Source organism: Dermacentor andersoni, chromosome 9, assembly GCF_023375885.2.
Source record: "Dermacentor andersoni chromosome 9, qqDerAnde1_hic_scaffold, whole genome shotgun sequence".
In the NCBI taxonomy this organism is placed as follows: domain Eukaryota; kingdom Metazoa; phylum Arthropoda; class Arachnida; order Ixodida; family Ixodidae; genus Dermacentor; species Dermacentor andersoni.
In genome coordinates, this window is record NC_092822.1 from 37,819,811 (window position 1) to 37,845,071 (window position 25,261).

Genomic DNA, 25,261 nt, shown 5'->3' on the forward strand with positions numbered 1-25,261 from the left:
CCATGTTTCCAAATGCCATCTGGAAAGTCCGGTCCTCAGGATTTTACAGGTAGACAGCCTTTGAACTTTTTGCAAGTTGAAAACGCTGCAAACATCCAAGTTGCATGTTCATACAGTCGAACCCCACATAACGAAAGCATAAGGCAACGAAATTCTTACCACAACAAAATGTTTTCGTATCCCCGGCTAACGTCTGTAGGAATCAATGTATTTGGTATCTATCAACAACGAAATCCTGCATCAAATAAGGAGCCGTGTTCTCAGACAGTCACTCTCAGTGACAACAAGAGAGTTCAAGTTCTCAATTGCAGCCAGAGGCCTGGCAGTCAATGCGGTGGGCCCCATCTCAAGCCACCATAAGCAAGTCCATGTCAGTGGGATGAGGATTTATTTTTCTCTGCACACCACACCACAGGACAGGACAACTTCAATGCACACCAAGCTGCAGAGTATAAACACACTACACATAGTATGCAAACCCCCATCACATGTCAGTACTGGTTGTTGGCAATGCAGCATTTCGAAATGGGCAATCGTCAAGCAATATGGCTGCCACGACGCATTTCTGGCACCTGCAGTAGTCACCTTCGGCCCACTGCTCTTTTTGCAAACGAAAATGGCAACGGCCATGCAAGTGTGATTGTGACGGTATTTTACGAAATGCGGCCAGAAAATGCGTTTGAGCACTTTTTGGACTCTGCTAATGTTATACGAGCAGATAATACGGGAACTGACATTCTGGTGAATTTCGTTAAGCAGACTGCTTTCGGTTCCACCCGTCGGGCATCGTGTAAGGAGGTGGCGTTGCCAGTTGGAGATTTGCTGGGAGACGCCCTTACACTCCACCAATCACATTTGCGAGATTTCACTTATAGCGGCAATGGGACACAGTGCTACGGAGGGCGTCGTTCCAGGCACGTGAGCAACCGCCTTCCAGGTGCCAAGACAGTGTGCTTATCACTGCAGGAACATTGTTGCTTGTAGGCTTGACATCCAGTTCTGAGCCATGCGAGCGCTCGCAGAAGTCGTCAAGATAACTGCTCCATGCCAGTGTTGCCATCTGACTGACGCATGGGGTGCACTTTGTGCTGTTGGCAATGCGGTTCTGGACGCCCTCGAGCATGGCTCGCCAAAGTAGGCCAGTGGTACAGTTGAGCCCGCTTATAATGAACCCAAGAGTCACGCGGAATTCGTTCGTTCTATCCAGAAGTTCGTGGTATGTGGGCCACACACAAAAATTGACATCAATCAAAACAAAAATTTATTGAGAAAAAAAATCGGTGATCGTTGTCTGCCTCGTCAGAGCACACCCAATGACGGCGGTTTCAAGCTTGTTCAAAGCTGCGATGTGTTCGTCACCCAAGGCCTTAAAATACACAAGATTTCTAAGTGCCTCAATATGGCTCACTGCTGTGGTCGCACTTACGGGTGCTGGCTCTGACGGATCGTTGTCATCGTCCGATGCTTCGGCGTCGCTTGATGCCCGCACTTCCCGGACGGCGGTCTCGTCGCAAAACGACTCCGCAACTTCAGCAGCGTCGTCCACATCAACAAAATCTTGCCAATCAAGATCGCAGCAGGCCAGGTTAGCGTCAACAACGCGTCGCCACAAGTCGTCGTCAGGCTGGCTTTGTTCAGTGTCTTCAATGCCTGCTTCAGGTGCGTCAGCGAAGCCGGCCTTGCGAAAACAATTCCGGATGCATTCGGGTGTCACTTCCATCCACGCCGCTTTGATCATTTTTATCGCCGAGTACAGCGAGACCTGCAGAGGCACATTGGCAGCGGGGCGATCAACTGCAATCAGCATCCGCTGCACAACACGGCGCCTGTAGGCCGCTTTAAACGACCGTATTACACCCATGTCCAGCGGTTGCGCTTTTGAAGTTACATTTGGCGGCAGAAAAAGCAACTCAACTGCCGTTAAGACAGCTTGGACATGGTGGGCGGTACAGTTGTCGAGAATCAGAAGAACTTTGCGCCCTTTCTTCGCCATGCTGCTGTCAAAGTCAATGAGCCATTCCGCGAACAACTCGCATGTCATCCACGACTTCGAGTTATGCCTGTAACGCACTGGTACATATGTGCGGAAGCAACGTGGCCTCTTTGATTTACCGATGACAAATGGCAAGCATCGATCGCTTCCATCCATGTTGGTGCACAAAAGCACAGTTATGCGAACTTTGCTGTGCTTGCCGCCAGCACATTTGTCACCCTTCATAGCGTGCGTTTTGCCAGGCAGCATTTGATAGAATAGCGCCGTTTCATCGGCGTTATACACATCCCTTTCAGCATAACTTGATACACGGGCCAAGTTTTTAGACATCCACGTGTTGATGTCTTCGTCGCTTACCGATGCCGATTCGCCGTTGATGGTCTTGAAAATAATTCCGTGGCGGAGCTTGAAGCGATGGAGCCAGCCATTGCCAGGAGAAAAATCTGGGAAGCCCAGGAGGAACGCTAAGTCCTTTGCTTTGGACAACATCAGCGGCCCGCTGATGGGAACATTGCGTGCTCGAGTATCAAGGAACCACTTTAGAAGCGCGTCTTCAACGCCTGCATATGTGGCTTTCTGTAGGCGCTTCCTCGTCGCGGAGTCCGTGGCGGCACTCTTGTAGATTTTGTCCTTCTCTTTTAGTATCGTGGATATTGTCGATTTCGACAAACCATACTTTTTCACCAGTTCGTGGTTTTTCGCGCCTTGGGAAAGGTCTTTCAAGATCAACAGTTTCGTGGCCAAGTCCAAAGCTTTTCGCTTCACTGTCGAAGTAGACGCCGGCAAATCTGCCATCTCGGATAGGCACGGGAGCACACCAGTAGGAAACAACGCCGACAACGCTAGCACAACCACAAGTAAGAAAAAGACAGTCCCGCAGTCGTGTGAGGTGTGAGGCGCGGCGTTAAGGGGGGGGGGGGGGAGAAGAGGGGGTACGAAAGCATGTGATCACGTGCTACGTTGTCAATTGGTGGAAAACTTCGCCACTGCCCTGACGTCGACGATGGCGAGTGGGGTCCCGTGGCGAATGAGCTGGCACTTTCGACTTGTGTGTTCACGTTGCTGATGCGTGCTGGGCCGGCATTTTTTTTTTCGCTCTCTCGTTATCGCGGCGATCCCCTCGCCGCATCGCCACTCCTCCGTGCCTCTGGCGAGACGCCGCGGGACAGCCAATTCTCAGAGCGTGCACAGCACAGGGTCGGCGGATCTCACTACGTGAAAAGTGGTCTGCGACACCAAGGCGTTCGCTGTAGCCGATCGGCTAGGCTCGCGGGCGTTCGTTGTAGCTGAGACCGAGCGCCATAGTCTAAACATATATTTTGACGGTCACGCCGGACTTGTTCGTAATAAGCGAGCGTTCGTCTTAAGTGGGGCCGTTATAAGTGGGCTCGACTGTATTTTGACCGTAAAATTTCGTTTTTCAGCGCATTCCCTGTCCGTGCTGTAGCATTTCACAACAATTAAATTCTCACAAAAGCATTCTTTTTTTTCTTTCTTTTTCCCTGCTAATTTTAACATTACAGGGTCCACTGTGCTGTTGAGATGCACATGGTTGGTCAGCGTGTTTTCCACATGTACAGCCTTCACAATTTGTTTTGGCTGCAGCGCGAATGTTCGCAACTCTGGCAACTTGCAATATTGTCACGTGGTCGTGACGTCAAAGAACACAGTTGCAATACCGTGGAACACAAAACTAACTTTTATTGGGCGAACCTGTGCCCACAAAAGAGGCTACACTTATAGCACAACGATAGCGGCGAACACGGTCGGCGATCGGCGAAAATCTGATCAGCGGGTCAAGCGCGTCGGCTTTTATAGAGCAGTCATCGAATGTTCCAGACTAAACGTTGGGACCCGCGTGCCTTCTACAAAGATCTACACCATTCGTGTCAAGCGATGAAATCAGATACCACAAGGTTCGGCGACAACAGACAGCGGATAGAAGCATCGATAACGTTCCAGAAACTTCGGATACATGCATGCGCGTCCCGCGCTGTGCGATAACATTTGTTAGGCGGCAAAACGTGTCGCCCGATAAAGACAAGTACACGTGTCAATATAAGTAGTCTACACTGTAATAGACAGTATATGACATTGTGTACTAGGAGTTTCAATGTAGAGAACAGTGGTCACTTTCATTGCTCTCTAGTTAGCACAAAAGTTTGGCTCTCTTAGCTAAAGCGAGTTCAACACCCACAATGGGGACAAAAGGGAAAATGGGGACTCCGCTTTGTATTGTCTTTTCTCTTGTGTGCAGTTCAGCTGTTGAACTCACTTTTATCTGTGAGACATCTCATTCATTCGAGTACCATTTTGCTTAGTTTCCTTACTTTGCCTTTTCAAAAGACTGCTTTCATAGACAAGGCCATTGCTCAAGGACGGTAGCACAGCTTGAGAACAGCGAGTGCCCAAACATGGTACCAAGCTCTTGCTGTCTTCCGGAATGACAGCGGAACGATTTCTGCTCTGGCAGTCTAGTGCTAATTCCTTCTTTAGGCTAACAAGCAGAGAGAGAGAGGGAGCAAATGATAAAGGAAAGGTAGGGAGGTTAACCAGGACTGAGTCCGGATGGCTACCCTACACTGGGGAAAGGGAAAAGGGGACGGAAAGATTAAAAGAAGAGAAAGTCTACTGGGGATATCGTTCAGTCACTCAGTCCGGATCACAGGCGCTGACTCAATCCAGTAGCTTTCAAATATCGCAGCAGCGCTTTTGTGGCCTTTTGTAGCTGCGATTTGCGAGGCCATGGTCCCAAGATCTTGTTCAAGGTGAACGGTGTTCTATCTAGCTGATTGAGAGCTGTGCAGAGGTCATGTCTTTCGTTTTGAAATGATGGGCAGTAGCACAGTAGATGTTCTATAGTTTCCTCAGCACCGTGTGCTGTAATGACCACTGGCCTTCCGGCACACGCAGACCGTGTGGTGGACGAGATGAACCCGGAGGCCAACCTGACCTGGAAGGACGTCAGCACCCTGGTGCAGGACAACGAGGACGACCCTCCTGTGCAGGACCTCTCGGCTGTCGCCAGCGGTTTCTCTGACTCCGTGCTGCGCACGCTCACCATGGAGTACTCGCAGTGCCTCACCAAGGCAAGTTGTGTGCAGGCGCTGTAGTCGTAGTACTGTCACATCTTATTAATGAAGTGCAAATGGGAGGAAATTAAATAAAAGGAGACGCCTCTTGGGCTTAATTACTTGACATTTCCGTGCGTGATCACGGTGTAACCAGTTGTTTGTGCTCCAGCTCACATTCCGAAGCATCCGTGGATAGATTGCACCGTTGTCACTCACACATGGGATGCTGGAAAGGAACCTTCTAGTTTGTTTGCTCATGTCCTCCCGTAGCACTTTATAACACACATACGAAGTCTTGCGGTAAAGTAATGACTCGATCTATTGTGTGAGCTATGGGCAGAATAGGGGTAAATTTATGTAATCAAGTGATATGATGTCTTAGTAGTATATGACCGTAACTTGAGCTTCCTGGAACCATTAGCTTTTTTTCAAAGCACACTTTTATTTGCTCCTTTGTCTTTGCACATCATTCAGCTGTGAGAGCATAGGAAATAACCGCGAATATGGAGCAACGAGTCAGCCAGAGATTTCTGGCCCGGTTGAGGAAAACTTCTTCAGAAGTACTTCATATGTTTCAGCAAATGTATGTAGCTAACATGTTATGCACATGTGTGTTTGAGTGGCGCCAGAGGTTCAAGGTTCAAGACTGACGGTAGTGTTGAACGCGTAAGGCATGTTTTCAGTGCTTATCGCCGGCGAATGACCGCCAGCTTGCCAGAAATCTAGAAGGACAATGTTGAGGATGTTACCAAAGATTATGGCATGCTAGTGCCATGGCTGCTGAATGCTGATTTGAAGGAGAATCTCCATGGTAGTGTGTCAAGACATGATCTCACATTTTCAAACAGAACCAGATTTGCTTCATAGTGTCATCGCTGGTGGTAAAACACGGATTTTTCACTAAGGCCTAGAATCATAGTACCCGAGTTGCCACTGTGAAGTCTCTTCCTTCACTGAGGCTGTAGGAAATAAGGCAGTCCAATTTGAAAGTGAAATTCATGCAAATCACATTCTTCGATGTGAGAGGCACTGTCCACGATGAGTTCCTGCCACAATCGGCAAATCTACAAAAGGAACCTGCAACATTTTCTTCTCTCGGTGCACAATGGACTCTCAGTGCGAATGGACAGAAGCCGAACCACACAAACGCTCGACTCATGTCCTGTCTGTCTTATCCCAAGTTTGTGCTTACTAAGCACTAGAAAAGATTCATACCAACAAGGCCAGAGCTCAATCATTGCAGAGTGGCAAAAGTTGTGGCAGGACAAATTGTAGCTACTGCATCAGGACAACGCATTCAAGTTGCGACATCCTCAGCGCCCAGCAGTTCCTGGTCTAGAGGCACATCGCCATTGGAACAACCTCGCTTTTCCCCAGATGTTGCCTCCTGCAAGCTTTCATTTTTATTGCCAGCTGAAAAGGACTATCAAGAGAAACCATTTTGAAGGCATGGAGGCCATCAAAAAGGTCTTAACGCGGACCTGTGGATCATCCCACAATTCTTCCATCAGTGCATAGAGGTGCGGCAGAGGACAGTGTAGATGTGTTAGACTGAAGGGGGATTACTTTGAAGGAGACACCATGTATGAGTACTTACTCGTAGTTTGCCATTTGGCATAGGAATGAATTGTCAGTGACACCAGTTCTGGTTTGTTGCTCCGTGTTCGTGGTTATTTCCTGTGCTATCACAGCTGAACAGTGTGCATACCCGTGTTTTTTCTAGTTGCCTTGAATCTGTGGGGCACAAAACATAAAAACTTGACTCCACTTATTTGCTTCCCTTCTTATGCAAAAATACACCAGTCTCCCCTGCAGTCATCGCTGTTTCATGAATTAGTTTGTTTTGAATTTTGTACTGCCAGCATTGTCGTCTTTTCTCTTCTTAAGAGCATGGCACCACAATATTTTTCTCCTCCCCACCTATGTGTGTAGGAACCCTTTGAGCATGAGTCTCTCCTGCTCGACCGCAAGGACCTGAAGCTGACCAAATTCGAGAAGCGTCTGGCCAAGCAAAGCTACGAGCTGGAAAAGAGGGCCACCCTCCATGGAGGTCGCACGTACATGCACGCCGCCGCCTACTCCAACGGGTGAGTATTCAAATGCTTCCCGCACCTTGTGCTAGCTCGTGGGCTGTTCAGAGTTACGTACTGCGACAGTATCTAGGAGCTGGAAACTGAGTTTGCTCTGTCTGTCCGTCTCTTTGTCTCTTTCCATTGCATTCTCGTCATATCCGTGTCGTTCTTCGTTTCCTACACACATGGCTAGGGGTAGCTCCGATGCTAGTGTCTTGGGGGGCGGCAGAGGCACAGTAGTTTCAGCCAGCATGGAAAGAAGGGGCAGTGCCCGTATTTGCCTGAACATTGTTCCTTTGGCTTCGAACGGCATTTAGACTTGCTGTTTGACTTGTTGATGTAGTCGATCATTTTCAACAAGATGTTTACGTTACACGAGTCCAACGATTAGCAATGGTTACGCATGTTGGTAGAGATTGATTGCCTCGCTGTGTTGGGAAAGTTATGAGTGCTTGTAAATTTAGAAACGTAAAGCCTAATAAATACAGTCGAGCACCACTGCGCCGAACTATACAAAGAAATGGTCTGTATAACGAAGGACTAATTCTGTCCCGGTTCTGTTGCGAGCTGTGCAGTGCGCGACCTTCACAACGAAGTGACCTGTATAACAAATGATTTCGGAGGCACCAAGGCATTCGACTATAACATCACAAGAAAGGTTGAAGCCACAAGTTCAAGGATTATAGAAATCCATGTACAGTGAAACCTTGTTAAACCATAGTCGGCCGGAGCTCAGAAAAAGTACGTACTAAACGGTAGTACTGTTTAACCGAAATAGCATGAGATCGCCCACTTACCTGTCGAAAACGGAACTCAGAGAGAGTGCGATGAAAGGGGAAAAAACATGCAGTACTTATTCACTTCGCGTGACGTAAGTGTTATTTTCGTATGATGCCACCGCGGCCTAGCACGACAGCGGCCTCAAACTTACTAAAGCTGCGTGCCAGCTTCTCAGCCAGCCCCCTCCTCTCGGCAAACACTCGCACGGCAGATTCCTCGTTGGCGTTACGTATTCTCCGTGCATGCGCGCAGTAGTGCTGCAGAAGTCCCGGGGCGCCTTTTTCATTGCCGGGTGCCGGAGTTCGGAAAACTTTTGATTTGGAATAGTTACGTTATCGCGCCCCTGTTCTCGTTGCGACGATTGCATTCATGAGGCTGACGTAGCACGCAGCTTATGCCACTGTCGGGCCTGAATTGCCCGTGCTGTCGCTTTCCGTGTCGTCCTCATCACTGTCGCTAGTCGACACTTCGGCAACAACAGAGGCAACGATGGCGAAATGTCGAACCTCGTTGCAGACATCTCTTTGCGGTCGCAGCAGCGCTGCCGAGCAACTTCGCATTCCAAATGCCACACACTGTAGTCAACAGCAGATCCTTGTCGCGGGCCAGCGCCGACTTCTTCTGTCCTATTCGATAGCACGGACGATGTCTAATTTTTCTTCTATGCTGAGCACCCGGCGTCTTTTTTATCCGAGCTTCGTCATGACGCGAGTCCTCGCTTGCACAACGCCACAACGCTCTCTGGCACGGTGTCGAAATGATGATGTTGATGCGGCTTCACATGCAAGCGCACAAGGCGCTTGGAGGCCATTGTACTGATCTCTGAGGCTCGTTGTTCTGCTGGGCCGCCCGATGGAGACGACGCACCACCGTGTTTGCGCAACGAAAAGTGGAAACGCTACGTTTTAACTGATGCGTACGGAATAAGCTGGTATGGTTTATGCGGATACAAAATACATTATGTTCAGTGGCCGCTGAGTCGGGGAATTGACTTTACTACTTTTAAACCGAAACTACTGTTTAAGCAGGTACGGTTTAACGAGGTTTTACTGTACTATGTAACATCATTTCCATTGTAACAGAATGATCGCAGCAACCTCGCATTATGGCAAAGGAAAAAAAATGTCTGCCACCAGTGATTAAAACAGTTATGACTGGCAAGGTGATCCATTGTTCTGGATTTCGGGTATCATGAGGAGGAGTGCACAAAAGTGAGGAAAGTTACTAGCCAAACAATAATGAGCCTTTTAGTGTGGAGTCAGCCGCCTTTCTTGCATTGTGGGAAAGCCAGCTTTGGCAGTCTACATTGTGGGCAGGCCATGTAAAGCGTAGGTTAGATAAGCGGTGGACCATTAGTGTTACGGAATGGGTGCCAAGTGAAGGGAAGCGCAGCTTTCGTCCTGCAGTGGACATGAAATAGGATGATGATGGTGCTGGTGGTTGTGGGAAAGCCAGCTTGCCAGAAGAGGTCGCAGGGCGAACCTTAACCCTCAAGTTTTACTAATCTCTTTTTGGCTTAGCGCATCGGAGGTGTTGACAGTGGCGTCGCACTCTCCCATAAAACCAGGTACCAGACATGGCAGAACCGGCAAGGCACGGTGACCTTCCTCGGTCCAGGCCCGACACAAACCACGCCTTCGCCGATGCAGCCAGGCTCCCAGAACGGAGACATGCCCGTCTGGGGCACACCAAACGTCATGCAGTCCCTGCTGCGGCAAGGCATGACAGTACAGAGGATGCGGGTCCCTGCAAGTAAGTTCTGCCTTCAGGCAGTGGAAGTAAACTCGGATGACTTGAGATAACGCAAATTTGAGTATGAAATTTTCGCACATACAGCCCGCTATGATAGGGAACCCCGCACTGCCAGTTATGCAGCCGAGGCAAGAAAAATTAATTGTGCATATTCTCACATAGAGGCTATGAGTGCAGGCAGACAGCCAGGCAGGCGATGGTGGACATAAAAGCTGCTTATTGGGCTAACTTATGTCAGAAAAGAAAAGAAAGAAAGGTTTAGTATCACTGGCACTGTTAAGAGAAACATTTCATGAGAACTGAACGGAATGTGACATCTACATTTTCTTTTTTCTTTAGAAAATGTAGGTGATGAAAAGTGCACAGCAAGCATCCATTAATAAGTGGTTATTTTGCCACCTTTCTTCTGAAACTTTAAAAGTGCATCAGCCAGGCTGTACAATGTTGGAGTGGTAATGGCAGTATGGACTGCATCAAATTCAGCAGCACTCAAATACTTATACAGTTGAACCTCGAAATAACGGAGGTGTACTTGCAGCAAAAAACTTCGACAAATCTCGAATTTTGTTAATTCGGGGTTTAATGTTTCAGCATTAAAAACAGCACTCCTGGGAGTTAGTATCTTAGTAAGCGCTTAAAAACAAGCAATGCATCGACTTGGCTCACGTTGTCCGAGAGTTGCGTGTGTTGCCTTGCGCAGTGCCGTAAATCTTGGATGCCACCGCACTTCGTGCCCACAGCTAGCACCCACAAGTTAAAAACAAAAGTGTAAAAAAATGTGAACATTCGTCCTAAGCAGAGAAAGAGAGAAAAGCCACAGTTTCTCCAGAAAGGCGGATGGCAATAGCAAAGAGACAACTACACAAAGTAAGGTTCATAGTTTTATCGGTGTGACGCACACTCATGCAAATATTAACAGGTCTCTCTCGATGACCACGAACTCGCAGTCACAGCGCAAGCGAACGGTGCTTCGCACAGTGTCTCGGAGATTTGAGATTATGCGACCACCCACACCAGACGTGTGGGAACAACAAAAACGTGTGTGAAGGCGCTAACCATTTCGGCTCGGCCTTTGCACTTGCCACGGAGAGATTACCTCCAAGATAAGCTTTGTGGCCCACGCTGTCGAAGAAGGCAGATAGGCGCACATTTCTGCACCCCCCCCCCCCCCCCCCCCCCCCCCCGCCCCCTACAGTGCTTGCTTGATGACGTTACCGTGCGTCTGCTCCTTCCCCATCCCTCTTGCGCAGTAGGAATCATCAGTTCTCGTGTTTCTTTGGGCGCTGCGAGCTGCCTCATGCCTTATGGCCTCTGCAAGTTGTTTACCATCGTGACGAATGGCACAGTGGTGTTTCCTGTCTACTGCGTCCCGACGCTTTGATAACAATTTTGCTGCCGCTCAAACTTTTCGTGTAGAAGGATGCTTGAAATACCGTATTTGCATGATTCTAACGTGCACTCTTCTTGAATAAGAAGTGCGTTTAAATTTGCATGCGTGTTACAGTCGGTAACTAATTCTACTCAAAATCAAAAACGAAACTTATTCCTACCAAAAGAAAAAAAAAAACACTCAATGCAAGGTGGCTATGCCAGACTGCTATTGAACGGACATTGTTTTTTTATGCCTTGGTTAGTGGTCGCTATTTTCCAGCTTGCTGTACGTGTGGCATTTCTAATGCATTAGATGGAACTGAAGATGGCTTGCTGTAGTCTTTAGATGCGAAAAGGAGGTGTCGTCGGACTCCAATAGTGACTGGCCGCTAAGATCCAGCTGTGTGCGTGTCTGCGTACCTTTGTATGCTCTATAAAGTTGTTTCAGCACGGTACGTGTCGACTCAGGTTTCATTACTTATGTGCGCGGTACAATTGGCACCAAGTTAATTTTTTTTTATATTTGGGCGACAATGTAACTGTGGGTTACAATTAGGGGCATGGTAGAATCGTGCAGATATGGTAACTTTTGCCTTGGCCAACATTCTCTATAGTTTTTTGCTAGATTCACTAGCCATACAGGCTCCAAGTACATGCTTGAAATGGCCGAAAGTTTCATTTAACCGAAACTGTAATGAAATGTAATGTGTAATGTAAGTGTAATGAAATTACTACGTTAAATTGCAAAAAGAATACCTGGTTTTCAATGCAACTAAAATCCGGAAATGAAAATAGTTCGTTACATCGCAAACTTCGTTTATATCGAGGTTTGACTGTAGTACATTCATTGTTGTATGTTCCCAAGCACTCAGCTGTAGAAAACAAATCCTGTAAAATTTCATTGACCAAACTCTAAAATTTTATTGGCTAAACTGAATCATCTTTCACATTTAAACACAGCACAATTAGAAAATTGTTATTATTATTGACAGTTGACCACAGCTTACCAATAAGCCAGAAACCTTGCGCCAAAATAGCTGGCAATGTATTTTTGCAATTGTTTTATTGATTGGGAAAGCTCTGTAAATGCGGGGTTTGGGCACTTTGGGGGCACTTTTTACAGCGAAGCTGTTAGCCTCTGCTTGGTCAGGATTTTTTGTGGCGTGCTCACCCAAGAACCGACAGCTGGAAAGGGGAATTGTGTTTAGTTTCTGCGTAACAGAATTATGTTTTCTCGTATGTTCGTATTACAATCCAAAGCTATCATGTCTGCAGCTTGTGTGTAAGTTGTACTTTATGCATTTTCTGACACAGTTGACTTTTAAACATTAATTTGGTTCAATGAGGCGCTTGTGCTTGGCAGATGACCTAGAAGAATGAGGACGCGTGGGGCACTTCTGCATACGTGCCTGCTTGTGTAATGTCACCTAATGTCGGTTAGTGTGGTGGTACTTGTCTAACATTCACACCAGCTTGGCCGTACATCCACTTTCACAGGGTGCAATGTAGGCGGACTTTTTTTAGGCATTTTAGCTTGACTAGCTTGACTTTCCGTATTTGATTCTAATGCACCTCCAGAGCTAACGCACACCAGATTTTATAACAAGAGAAAAGTAACATGCCTGTTAATTTTTGCAACCAGAAATGAATGAAACCTGAATAGTTTGCTGTCACAGAACGTAAATTTATTCTCACTTAATGCCCATCATCGTCACTTTCAAACAGCCATTTATTGCTGTCCATGGCCCGCTACATGACGTATATTGTGCAGCCCATTAATGTTTACTACACTGCAGTTTCTCGAACGAAGACACTTTGTAAATGGTGTGGTAGCCCATGGTTTGACTACTAATTACTTTGGCACTTAGTCCTGCGACTCATGCAAGAAGTCTCATGGGACGACAAAAGCACAATGTTGTTACCACTAACTTAGCATGCGAATTGATTTTTAATGATGCTTTCATAGTAAAGGTTATGGAAAAGCAGTTGCTTTGTTGTTGCCAACATACATGCAAACTTGTTCTGTCGCCATCTAGTGATGACAGTGACACTGTCTTTGACAACAGTTTCGGTTTTGTATCCGATTGTAACACGCAATTTACCTTTTGACCCATTTCTGGGGAAAAAGTAATGTGCATGTTGGAATAGGGTTTGCCTTAGGTGTCCATCTAAGCCTGCAGTAACTGAGCATGGTGGGAAATTTACCTATGTGCAGAGGTGACCATACCACTGAACAATTCGTCGGACCCTCCAGTGGAGATCCCGCCAGGAACTGAGATTCTGGTGATGAAGACTCCAAAGGGCGTGTACCTTCGGATTCCAGATGGCCGCATCATTGCGGTGCGCCTTCCCACAACTGGAGAGATGGCCGTGGCAGGACAATCGGGTCAGTTCCATCACATTGTTTGTCATTCTGCTTCTTACTGTTGCGCTGTTGTTACAACTTGCTGAGCTGCGATTTTGTAGCGACACCTTCCGCTCGATTCTACGGCACTCTTATCATCCACTGTTCATGCCGGCTGATCTCTGTGATAATGCGAGCGGAGTGGAGCTGTGACCCTCTGACGAAAGAAGCGCGAAAAGGAATAGCATTGGAAAAGGCATCCTTGCAAATGGCGGCTCTGGTTTATCAAATGGCCAGCGTACCATTCTGCTACACTCTGCCTGCACATTATGGCTTTTCTGTCCTGGCATTGCAAAGTAACACAGAAGTGCAGTGAAGGGGCTACAGTACTTGCACTTTGGATTAAATGTGTGGCTTTCCTAACATAGTGATTAAAAGTTAGTGGTACAAAGTTGGCAATGCCCATTCACATTCAACTGCGAAAGCTGATTTCTTCTTCAACCTGGGGTTTTGCCGTCTGCTATTTCACGCCAAATGTGCTGGTTCTTGTGAGACCAGCACTGTAGCTAAGCAGCGTTGAGCTCGCTTCAACTCTTAGAGGTGAGTTTTGTTGACTTCTCTGCTGCCGCAGATGGTGGCCGCGTTGAGGAACACCGTTACGATGTCTGCGGCATCACTGACAACTCATTCGTGGCAGCCAGTTTTTACAGCGTTGGTATTGGGATGTACAGGCATGGCCACTGCTAGCAGGAACACGGCAGCCTGTGAACACAGGCGCCTCATGGAGTCTTGCGTCACAGGCGCAATCGGAATGATTGGCCAAAAGCCCGGCGAGTCGTCTGCTAAGACAAATCGTATGCCAAGACTTTGCAAGGTGCCGATGGGGGCTCCCTCATTCCCACTATTAGTGGCCACACTGGTACATCATGGACGAAGTGCAGTCACCAATCTTTGCATTGTGGATCCGTCGGTTCCAACTTAGCCAAAACATTGTCAGCTTCAGTTAAAGCACCAAAGCCTCACTGAGAGCATCCATGGTTTGGTCATGTAGCTGGTTCATTGATTGCTCTGCGCTGTGGCATATTTTTGAAAAATGGAGGGTGGTTTTACAAAGGATGGCAGTTTTTGCCATACTCGGCAATGATTCTGTTAGCTTTCTTGTCATGCCTCTGTAAGATCTTCATTTTATGCAATTGTAAACCAAGGGAGGTGAAAAAATTCAGGAGTTACGTGATGCAGGGCAACTATTCTACGTGTAGTGTAGAGCGAGAGATTGAAAAGAGGAAAGGCAGGGAGATTAACCAGACTTCTTTCAGGTTTGCTAACCTAAACTGGGGGAATGGGATATAGGGATGAAAAGAGAGAAAAGTTTGAGCAGATGTGTAGCTTCCAAAAGTTACTCAAGTCTACCCCAAGGTCTTTTTTCCCCCCGGTGGTAACATTACTTCATTCAAATATCATTAAGCTGAAGTGACAAGAAACGCGTTCTGCTCTTCACAGGTGAATCTGTGGGCAGTAACGCTGCCACTACAAGTGCAGGGAACAAGCAGTCCTTTGGCGTAAGTACTGGCGCTGTCTTTTGATGCGCGTATGAAAATGTTTCACGTGCCGAGATTTTGCAATAAGAGCTGGCGTATCTAGAAGCTCAATCAGATAGCTGGGTCGTCACAGCCAAGATGAGTTAGCATTGACGACTGCAGAAGTCAAAGCAGTGATCTTGCTGACAAAGGTGCAGCGAAAAACTATCTTTCACAGTCCATAGGTGGTATGTTGCTGTCTTTTTGACACAAAAGTGTCTATCGTGTGCTCCACGGAGAGTCCCATGTACATACGTCGCACAAATCTGCGAGATGTCGCTACTTTGTCATGTTTGTCTACTTGTGGTTAGCAAAGTAGGCGTAGAAAGGTTAGAAATGTTTGCTTTAAAGGAATTGTACCCTTGACAACGTATGTTTGTTGCAGTGAGAATATTCTGGTATCATTTGCTTTGTCATTGATTAATTTTGTAGAAAATATGGCTGGCAACCAGGACACGTATAAGGGTAGTAAGGATGGTAGTGCTTGGAAGTGCCTTGCATTCTAGCTCAGTCGGCGTCTACAGGTGACAGTATTCCTAGTGCTTATTTGAAGCTGATTGCCACGGTGGCATGCCTGTAAATGTGTACGGGTGCGCGATGCTGCCGGAGCCCTAATGACACAGTTTTGTCATATAGCAACACACTGAGTCGTGCCAGATATACTTATGCCGGCTGGTATCCTCAGGGGTGCTGTTTACGCTACGCAGCCCCACATTGCTGACGATTGTTGCTATTGCTTTCATTTTTGTTTTTCAAGCAAAACTTGTAATTAATAGAAGACTTTGCACATATACGGACTTGTATTTCTGAATGTGCAACAAAGCTGCCGCTGGTTCTTAGAGTATATGTCTCTCGTGTTATGACCACCAGTTCCTCTGAAAGAGGGGTCAAGCTATTTCTTGCGTCAGCCTCAGCTTGCTCATTCATTGTTGCACTCAGGTATGTACTGCAATGGTTGCACTGTAACTAGGCACTGCAGCAGCTTTCAATCCTCGAATAAATGCATTGGCAGCAGTCTGTCTCTCGAATTTCATACTCTGGAAGCTCGTTTAGTCAGTTGTTCATTGCATCACTTCAGAGCTTTGAGCGCTTGCTGTACTATCTTTCTTCCGCGCAGATCATTCAGCCGTCGCTGCAGTGTGGAGGCCGAGTCCAACTGTCGGGTGTCGCGGGGCGACAAATCAGCAAGGGGCCACCCGAGGTCATCAATCTCGACGACGACAGTGACCTGCCCGACGAGAGCAGCGACGACGAAGACGGCAGTGGGCGCAAGAATGGTGCCATCGTTCCCGTGTCAGCAGTCAAGGGCGCGGCGGCCATCATCGAAAAGCCCAAGGAAGGAAACGGCAGTGGCGGCGAGTCGGTCGCGGTGTGACGACGGCGTCGCCCTAAGAGCAATGCCGCCGCGTTGCGGATCTCTCGTCTGTCTGTGTGTGCGCGTGCGTGTAGATGAGATCAGCTCATCGACTGCTCTCCGCGCGCTGCCGAGAGGCCACGGCATTGTTGTGCGCACACCAAGTTGAAACCAAGAGAAAACTGTGTTCCTCTGACATTGTGTTCTCCCGAAAGAACAGCCTTTTTCCAGCGCCGGGTGCCAGCTGGAACAGCGGGCACCACTAAAGAAGAGCATTCCAAAAAGAAAAGAAAAAAAAAAACTGATGAGAGACGTGCAACACCTTCTACACCTCGATGAGTTTGTTTTCCTCCCTTCGTTCTTCAAGTGGCCGCTATGAAGCCTTTTGATTTTTTTATTCTTTTGCCCCGAGTGCTCTGATTTTGAGAATCGGAAGAAACAATGAACTCGCTGCGCGCAAACTCCACGGACGGCTGCTGTGTGCATGTGTGTGCGCGTGTGTGTGTGTATGTCGCACCGAGAGATGAAAACAAGATGCATGTTAGAAAATTTGAAAGTTATTTATTTAAAATTTAAACAAAAATGAACTGTCGGAGCAGCGCCGCCGCGGATCCGGACATGCCGAGCTGCGACAAAGGGCACGACAACCACCAGCTCCAAGCGTGGACGGAGTGTCGGCACGTTTTTCAGGAAACAAGGACAGGAGACGAGGGGGGGCTTGCCAATGCAGTATTTAAAAACCTCTTTTCTTCTTCTTTCCGTTCCATTTGGCCTAGAAGTCGTGAGGTGCGTGTGTGCGCGCGGTCTTAGCGCATCATTCAATCTAGTGCAGTCCTCTCTCGCCACCATCGAGTCTCTCTCTCTTTCGCTCTAATTTGTTTTTTTGGTGGCGTCGCAGTTTGTACAGAAGCATTTCCGACGTCAACATTCCTGGCCTCGACCCCCCACAACCTCCCTCGACGTGGTGCAAGCGACAGACGGTTGACTTTTCTTGCCTCGACCTCCCGCGTCATCGAGTCCTGCAAGTTTGTTTGTGTGTGTCTCTGTCGTTTCCTGTGACTTCCGCATTAAATTTTATCATTTCAGTGCATCTAGCCAAGGGAGAAAAAAAAGAAAGGATGTTTCCTGAATGCCGTTTTGTCGTCGCCTTATTCATCGCGTGCCGTTGCCTCTGTGCTCGTCCCTTACTTGGGCTAATTGGCAACAACGAACTATGCTCTGGATCAGCTAAGACTTTGCCCCACAGTGTGCTAGGCGTGTGTAATGGAAGTAGACGTGCCTTTCAGCGTGGACTCTAGATTCTGAAATTGGGTGTCTGCAAAACACGCAAATGCACTGTAATGATCTGATCCATCACTTTGTTATGTGTTCCTCCGCTGTTGTGAGGCAAAGTCAGTAACTGATCAGGTCGTTAGGTTTGACAAGTTTCTGGAGTGATTGCAATGATGCATACCTTTTCACTTCAATGCACTATTTAGCGAACTGAAAGTTGGGCGGTCACGGAAACACTAAACCTGTTATCACGAATAAATTTTCAAGGCACCATGTACGTAAATGTAGTGGTAAAGGGTTGGTTACTAGAATAGAAGAATGAAGGCTACGCTGCCATTTCTTGAATATTGCGGCGAAATCTTGGCACTGGTTTGTAGGTGCGAGGTCGGGGATTTTTAAAGCGTTTTTTGTTGTTATTGGGCCATTGTGGCACTGTGAAAGTTCTTGAAACTTGTGGAGTTCAATGTTTGGCTACTCTAGCATAAAATGTGATCCATCTTTCGCTAAAAAATAATTGGGGCCAAGCAGATGTCAAAATCCACGTCGCTGAGACATGAACTGGTGCAGAAGAAAGTCTCCACCAGTCTTTTGTTATAGCACCCTTCCTGGCTTTACAGGCCCCTCTCCTCACCTGAAGAGCGATATATATTAAGAATTGTTGCAGGGTAATAGTACCCCCTTAGGTGTCGATTAACTCTGCCCATTCAAAAACATTGTTTAATCTCGCTCTTCTTACATTAAATACTTGAAAAGCGCACTGCAGCTTGAACAGACTAAGAATTTTGAATTCTTGAGTGAGTTTTGACAATCTAACAAAATGTGTACAGCATGCGAGAATTCTCTATAGAAACATATAAAGTGAACTATTAAAGCTTTAAGGGCCCCGTTATGGACAAAATCTAGCCTCGTCAGCGTTTGTGCATTGACCATGCGTTGGACGCGAGCAAAAGCTGCCAATGGAAGAAAGAATTAACAGAATTCATTAACAGGTCAAAGAACGTTCGCATTCACGCCAAATTTATGAGGGAGGTTCCTGTAACCAAAGTAATTGAGCAGAAAAGAAAATTGGGGTTGAGGTTGAAATTGAACCCATGACCTTCGGAATGCGAAATGGCCACAAGAGCTAGTTGGTTCAAGCATGTTAGAAGGGGTCATAACGAATGCACCGTGGTCTTTGACTTCGTGGTGAGAAATGAAAGCATGAGAAGTGGTCAGAGACCCGTTAATGCTAGCGATTTTTACTCTTAAAGGCAAAAGGATTACGCATCTCCCAAGATTTTTTTCCTATCTAGCATACTGGTAAAACACTCGTCCAGTCGCTTGAAACATGAGCCTGTTGTAAAAAATTATCAGAAACAGTGAACCCGCCACATGACGGCACACATTTACCGAGCGCGAACCTTTCAACTCCTTTCATTAAAACACTTTGCATGTGGTATTTACAGCGGAAGCAAATGTCCAAACAAGTGTCTTGGGATGTATGCAGCATGTTTTAAATGTCATTCTCGTCGGTGTTATTGCTTTTTATGCGCTACCTTGGCATGCACACACAGCGGCTGAAAAGGATACAGCTCAAATTATTTTTCTATGCCCCTTTAATATCGAAGTTGAAACGGTCATTTCCAGAGAGCATGGTGTGTGACAACACTTCAAAAACTAGCAAAAGGGAAGGTGTTGCAATTTGTGCCTGAAATTACCGTAGCTGTAGCAAAAACGTGACGAGTTCCAGCAGCATCTGAATATCTGTTGGAGAGCGAGTGTCTGTGTTTCCTAGTGCTGATGGGAGTGCAGAGCTACGACTGTGCATGAAATTTTGGCACAATATATCGTTTTTTTTTTTTTTTTTCCTTTTTTTCACATCGGGCGCACCGTGTGGCTAGTGTTAGCATTTGTGACCACGTGTAGGCCAGTGACGGAGGACAAGAATTGCAATAGAAAATTGTTGAAAAATTAGCGCGTAAGCTTTTACCTCAAGGTCATGTTCCGTTGGCAACTGCGCTGCTTCCAACCATGCACAGCTTCATGTATAGCAGCAGGCAATGCTACGGAGGCTAGGGCCTTTTTCGGTGCTTGTATTTGCGCCCAAAAAATAGTGCATTGCATATGAAATAGACATGTGTTGTAATGGGATGTAAAATTGTTCGATACATTTACGTGGCATAACGTGATGCAATTATTACACGAAAGGTGTCGCTGACCTTGAACTGTTTACCACCAACAGAAGGGAGGGACAAGTTTCTAGTGCAACTATTGACCACAGCACACCGTTTGCGCTTGCAACCAATACATGGTATGTCACGTACCGGAAGCACAAATGTACCCAAATTACTTGTGATTTGACATATAACCTTGCACCTGCGAGTTGTAACATGTGAAGTAGGTTTTCCGTAGAATGCATCACAGATCAGAAATTGCCCTGAAAAATGTGCAAAGTTGTACTTCTGTGACTGCATAGCTTCCACACTGTTGCCTGCACAGTATGAAACTGAGTTTAGGGAAAAAAAGCTTCCAAGAATGCTGAACACTTGGCTTAGACAAAAGGTACAGGAATGGTCTAGCCTCCAAATCATTTCAACATTTTTCATCATTTTCGTGCTTTCAGAGGCAGGCAATTTGCATAGCACGTTGACTGGCTTGTAGGGTAACATATCTGAAAGGAAGCAAGGGAGCATAGAAACAATAGAATCGAAAACTATTGGCAAATCTTTAAAACTGTTGCACATATTATAGAAAGAACGTAAATATTAGCTAGTTCAGATAAGAATTAGTGGCAGGCAGGCCACAATGCATAGAACTGATAAAAAGATTCTTTAAAAGAAAGAAAGGCAGACGAATCTATTACAGCTAAGGAATGGGTGCCAACAGAATAGAAATGGCGTGTAATGTGGCAGATAATTGGATTGGGAGATTGCGGATTGGTTATAATTCAGAACACTTTTAGATATATATGCAAAGTATTTCAGCAGTGCTCAATCGTCCAAATTCACGTGGCAGTTTATTATGGATCCATCACCTTGCGGTGTAACCAGCGGCTAACAACTGCCGTCCTTTGCTTTGTAGAGCCAGACTCTCAGCACAACGTAATTTAGATTCATGTGGATCTTGTCATTCATGTTAATTCTTGGACACACTCTTTTCAACAGCGATTCATTTTGCAATGTCTTTGAGGTTACTAATAAGCATCAGCCCTGCACTCTGAAAACGGTTACACCCTTTGGTGCGTAAACACAATAATAATCGTCTGTATCTGGTTGCATTTCCTTTGTTGAAAACTCACTGCTGTCAAGAATGCTGCCGCACTGATAATGGGCATGCTGTTCGTGACCTGGAAGTACCAGGTGTGCAGCATTAAAGAAGGGAAAGGCAGGCAAGGTAGAGGACGATTACTGTGAGACAAGGATACAAACCAAAGGTTATAAACTGTTGTATGATAACATTATGATTGAAGTCTACTAGAGCTGTTCCCCTGAGCCTGCCAAGCTAGCTACCTTTGCCCTCTTTTAAGGTTTTTTTAGCACCACTATTAATTTAGCATTGATGATTATTAGACTGGATTTGGTTGACAGGATTTAGTGTAAGGAAACTGGAGCTTGAAAATGAGGTAATAGTTTAGGGGAATCCATTAATTATGACCAGCTGAGGTTCTTTAACAAGCGCGTATGTCTAAGTGCACTAGCATTTTGACATTCCACCTACAAAAACATTGAGTCATTGCAGCTGGGAGTTGAACCCATGACCTTGTGCTTAGCAGCAGACTGCTATATCCATTGTAGTGGGTGATCACAAGTTTGTATCTGATCCGAGTAATGCATCTGATGATGAATACATCAAATATGCCAAATCCATCATTTAATGAAACATCATAAAAGTGAAAAAAGCACGAAACTGCCTGCCAAACTCCAGTGTTACTCTAACAGAGCAGCTTGACTTCAAAACCAGGGATGACAAGTTGTGACAACAGTCATGGGTGCACAGACCAAGGGTCTGGTCACTTTGTCCGCACCAAAGCACGCACTATCTTGACGTCTTCGAGGGGGAGGTCATTGTTGTCGGTAGGGACTCGTCCCATGCGATGAACAACGGTCATGCCAGACTGTACACGACCAAAGATGGCGTGCTTCCCGTCCAGCCATTGCGTTGGACTCAGAGTTATGAAGAACTGGCTGCCGTTTGTGTCTGGACCGGAATTTGCCATGGACAGTATCCCAGCTCCTGTTTTAGAAATGCCAAATATGTGCCCTGCATTACTGCACTGTATGCACCTACAAGGACATTTTTTTTTTCTTACAATATTATGCATGTACATATTGTGCAATTAGAAGTTTCCTATACCGGGTGCCAAGTCTCGTGTACTATGGGGTACTATAATTAATAGCAATCACAAAATTCTAACTTAGGATGTCACAGTTGCTGTTGGGACTCCATTGCTCAAGTCGTCTGCAGCACTGCCAAAAGTACGAGGCGTGCCCAGACAATATCCTTCTGCACTGGACTATAGTTTCTGGCGTAACTGTCTGATTAATGGCAGGATTAGAGTTTTGCTTTTGTTTGGTGCAGGATGCGTTACAGCGATGCATGACGTGTTAGGCACTTTGGGCACGCCCGTCGTACACCGTGAATTAAGCAGCTGCTGTGCAGACTCAAGGGGCATTTGGACTTTCTGTTGGCTGAAGAGTGCTGCAGCTTCCACAGGGCTACAAATGACTTGAGAGATGGAACATAAGCCTCCTACATTTTTCACTGCCAGCCTAGTCACTCCACAATGCATGCGAGCCATTGGTACACTGCAGGAGCACCACATTGCCAGTCATTTTATTATTCCTGTTGTTGCTAGAGCCGTGGACAACTTTAGCTGGGCACTGCTGCAACTCCGTGCCTGATTGGCCTGATCCTTGCCCTCTGCGTGACGTGTGGTCATGCGTAAGGAAAGTAGTTGACCCTAACCATGCTCCCATAAACTGGAGCAAACTAATAGGAAAGTGGCACACTATCAGTGACCCCTGGTTTTGCCATCACTGGGCTAGCACTGAAAAAAAAATTGGGAGGCTATGGGTGGAGCATACGGCAGTTTCAGCAGGTGAGTAAAAGTTTAAATGATGTACTTCACCAACAGTTACAGGCACCACGAGCATGTTTTGAAATTTTATCATGGGGCTTAACGGTCCCAAAGCAATTTGCAGGCTATGCGAGTCGCCGTAGGCGACGTGCTCGGCAGCACCATGGCCAGTTCAAAGAAACGTTTATTTGTTTATATATTATCAGAAAAGCATGAAGTACATTTGCACGAGTACGTTGTGCATTTCAGAAGAGCTTGTTGTTGGTAGAGTTCGTACATATTAACAAAAATTTCATCTGCGCGAACTAACCACAGGGAGAGCACGAGAAAAGGACTGCGCCTGTTCTAGTGTCATACTCTCTCTGTGCTCCTTAGTTCGCGCAGTTTGAATTTCTGTTATGTTGTGCATGTCTGAACACGTCGTACGTACCAGAACACAAGTTTAAAGAAAGTGGCTGGCTGTGTGCGACCAATAATCTAACTGTGGTACGGTCCGAACGCAGACGCTAGGAGAAATACCTACCGGTGTGTTTCAGCTCCGGATGTATCTCGTCATCAAACGTCTTGCCGTAGATCGACGCGCCGCCTCTACCTGAAATTGCATAAAAATTTGTTTTCACTGAATGCTATAAAACACAGCTATACTTTGGCGCGATCGCGCACGCACACATGCACGCGCACATAAAGAAAAACACGCACACACACGAAAAGTTTTAGACAATCGCGCATGTGGAAGGAGGCAGTTAGGCAAACGACGTCTGGCGGCGCAGGAATGTTCGGCGACAAAAATTCTCTAAAGGCACTAAAAGCTTGTCAACGCAAGCTCGACGCGGGTATACATGGACGCTATATGGTTACCTGTGGCCGTGGGATCTCCGCCTTGAATCATGAAGTCCGGTATGATTCTGTGAAACTTGACGTTGTTGTAGTAGCCACGGCGCGCCAGTTCGGCGAAGTTTCGGCACGTGTTGGGGGCGTGCTTCCAGTAAAGCTCCACTGTTATGTCGCCCATGCTGCACAGTACACAGGAGAACACGGCTTCGGCGTCACCGGCATGCGTCCCAAACATGGTAAGTAGCATTTGAAATAACCTGGTAACATTGTCAACATGCTTTTGTGATTATCGAGTTTTGCTTGCATCGAATCAATACAAAAGTTCGAGCAAGGAAATGAATACTTACGTTGTTTCTAGAGTCACGTACGGTGGCTGCCACGATTTATCCGGGATGCCCGTCATTTTGATTTGCGTCCTTCAATCGGATCTGGTCTTGGATTGCCTTGAATTCGCGCAGCCATATTGGTGATTAGGCGCGCGTTTTGAAAACCCAGATTTCGCCAAAGAACCAAAGCAAGTCATACGATGATCGTGAGTGATATCGAGGGTGGCAATTATTGCATCGCATAACCGCACCTTTAATTAGTATCGTACGTGCTTGGCAAGACAAACTGCGCCATTCTTTAGTGACAGTGACACCGACAATCCACTATTCCTCTGTCACCGCGTGCTTACATTTGTATTGCGCGGCAGGTTTATTTCCACGACGAATATCCATTATGCGGTTTGATGCCTTATTTTAGCAGTTTGGAACTTCGACATGCACAACGCCACACGGTTATAGCAACAAGGTTATTACATTTCACCACAAAAGATATAAGCACCGTCACCTTTATGGCGTCGCACAGCCTACGGCCACCTTATATAGGTTGGAACACATAAGAGGCAAAATTTCTCATGCTGTCATACTGCGAGCACTCAGGTAGATCGAAATGCTCTAGGCGCACATTTTTCGCTACCTTTATATGCCTCGCGCCACGACGATACTGAAGCTGACTATACATCTGGCTTTATAGGCACTGCCTGAAATAACGGGTATTTCTTTATTATTGCAATAACAATTACATGGCCACTCCAGGCGCATTTCTGCCGTCGCCGTGGTGGTCCGTATAGAGTCCAGGGGCGATAACATCGTCGACGCGCGCCGTACGCTGTATGGGCAAGTGAAAGCGGGCGAGGGTGAGTCGACGATTGTGGCTCAATCTCGTGTGCGCAAGGGGGAAAGCGCGGAGGAAGCGCGCCGTTTTCCGTCGCGCGCAAGGCACCGAGGGTAGGGAAGGAGGGAGGGGGCATTCTACTCCGACGGCGGCTACATATGGCGCGGCCGCGTGGTCCCCGTCTTGAAAGCGATCTGCGACGGGGACAGAGTGCGCAGAGTGCTGATAGCTTCGTGTGCGCTGTGTTCGCCGCTTAGTTTGCGTTGAAGCGAGAGGCAGCGCGAAGGCCAATTCGCTCGCTGCTGCTGCCGCGATTTCTCACTCCGGCGTTCTGTCGAGTGGGCGCGGTCATCGAGTGATGTGTTCATGTTTGCTTGTGCGCGCGTGGCATCATGCTTGTTAATTTAGTTAGTAAGCGAATGTTTACAGCTAGGTTTATACGGCCGAAGGAATCTGATTCGGCTAATAAAACTACTATTCTTACTTCGTATAGCTGTCTTTTTTTTTTTTTTTTTTGCTCTTGCAATCGATGCTTCGCCTTCCACGCGAAACTGCGACATCTACTTTATATTTTTTTAAGTGGCCCAAAATTGTACATAGTACGTCGACGTCGCTTACCGCGCC

The 25,261-nt window shown here is 46.8% G+C and overlaps 3 protein-coding genes across 4 annotated transcripts in view; 1 reads left to right on the forward strand and 2 right to left on the reverse strand.

The window, feature by feature from the left end:
* The window catches only part of LOC126527689 (helicase ARIP4), a 50,009-nt gene extending 32,562 nt beyond the window's left edge, over positions 1 to 17,447 (forward strand). For both annotated transcript variants that reach the window (XM_050175556.3, XM_050175557.3), the window contains exons 16-21: positions 4,907 to 5,082; positions 7,000 to 7,154; positions 9,487 to 9,671; positions 13,258 to 13,428; positions 14,887 to 14,945; positions 16,081 to 17,447. In XM_050175556.3, coding sequence (XP_050031513.2) covers positions 4,907 to 5,082; positions 7,000 to 7,154; positions 9,487 to 9,671; positions 13,258 to 13,428; positions 14,887 to 14,945; positions 16,081 to 16,338 — 1,004 coding nt within the window. In that variant the 3' untranslated portion in view covers positions 16,339 to 17,447. The remainder of the gene's footprint in view (positions 1 to 4,906; positions 5,083 to 6,999; positions 7,155 to 9,486; positions 9,672 to 13,257; positions 13,429 to 14,886; positions 14,946 to 16,080) is intronic.
* Positions 1,249 to 2,547, reverse strand: LOC140213155 (tigger transposable element-derived protein 6-like). Its single transcript, XM_072284326.1, has one exon. It carries the CDS (start codon positions 2,480 to 2,482, stop codon positions 1,262 to 1,264), a length of 1,221 nt encoding a protein of 406 aa, XP_072140427.1. The 5' UTR covers positions 2,483 to 2,547; the 3' UTR covers positions 1,249 to 1,261.
* Positions 17,448 to 21,421: 3,974 nt separating the features above from the next.
* Positions 21,422 to 23,935, reverse strand: Cypl (peptidyl-prolyl cis-trans isomerase-like 1 Cypl). The gene is made up of 4 exons (XM_050175564.2): positions 23,827 to 23,935; positions 23,504 to 23,658; positions 23,169 to 23,237; positions 21,422 to 21,801 (listed from the first exon to the last, which is right to left on the reverse strand). Exons 1-4 carry the CDS (start codon positions 23,880 to 23,882, stop codon positions 21,578 to 21,580), a joined length of 504 nt encoding a protein of 167 aa, XP_050031521.1. The 5' UTR covers positions 23,883 to 23,935; the 3' UTR covers positions 21,422 to 21,577.
* Positions 23,936 to 25,261: the final 1,326 nt, after the last annotated feature.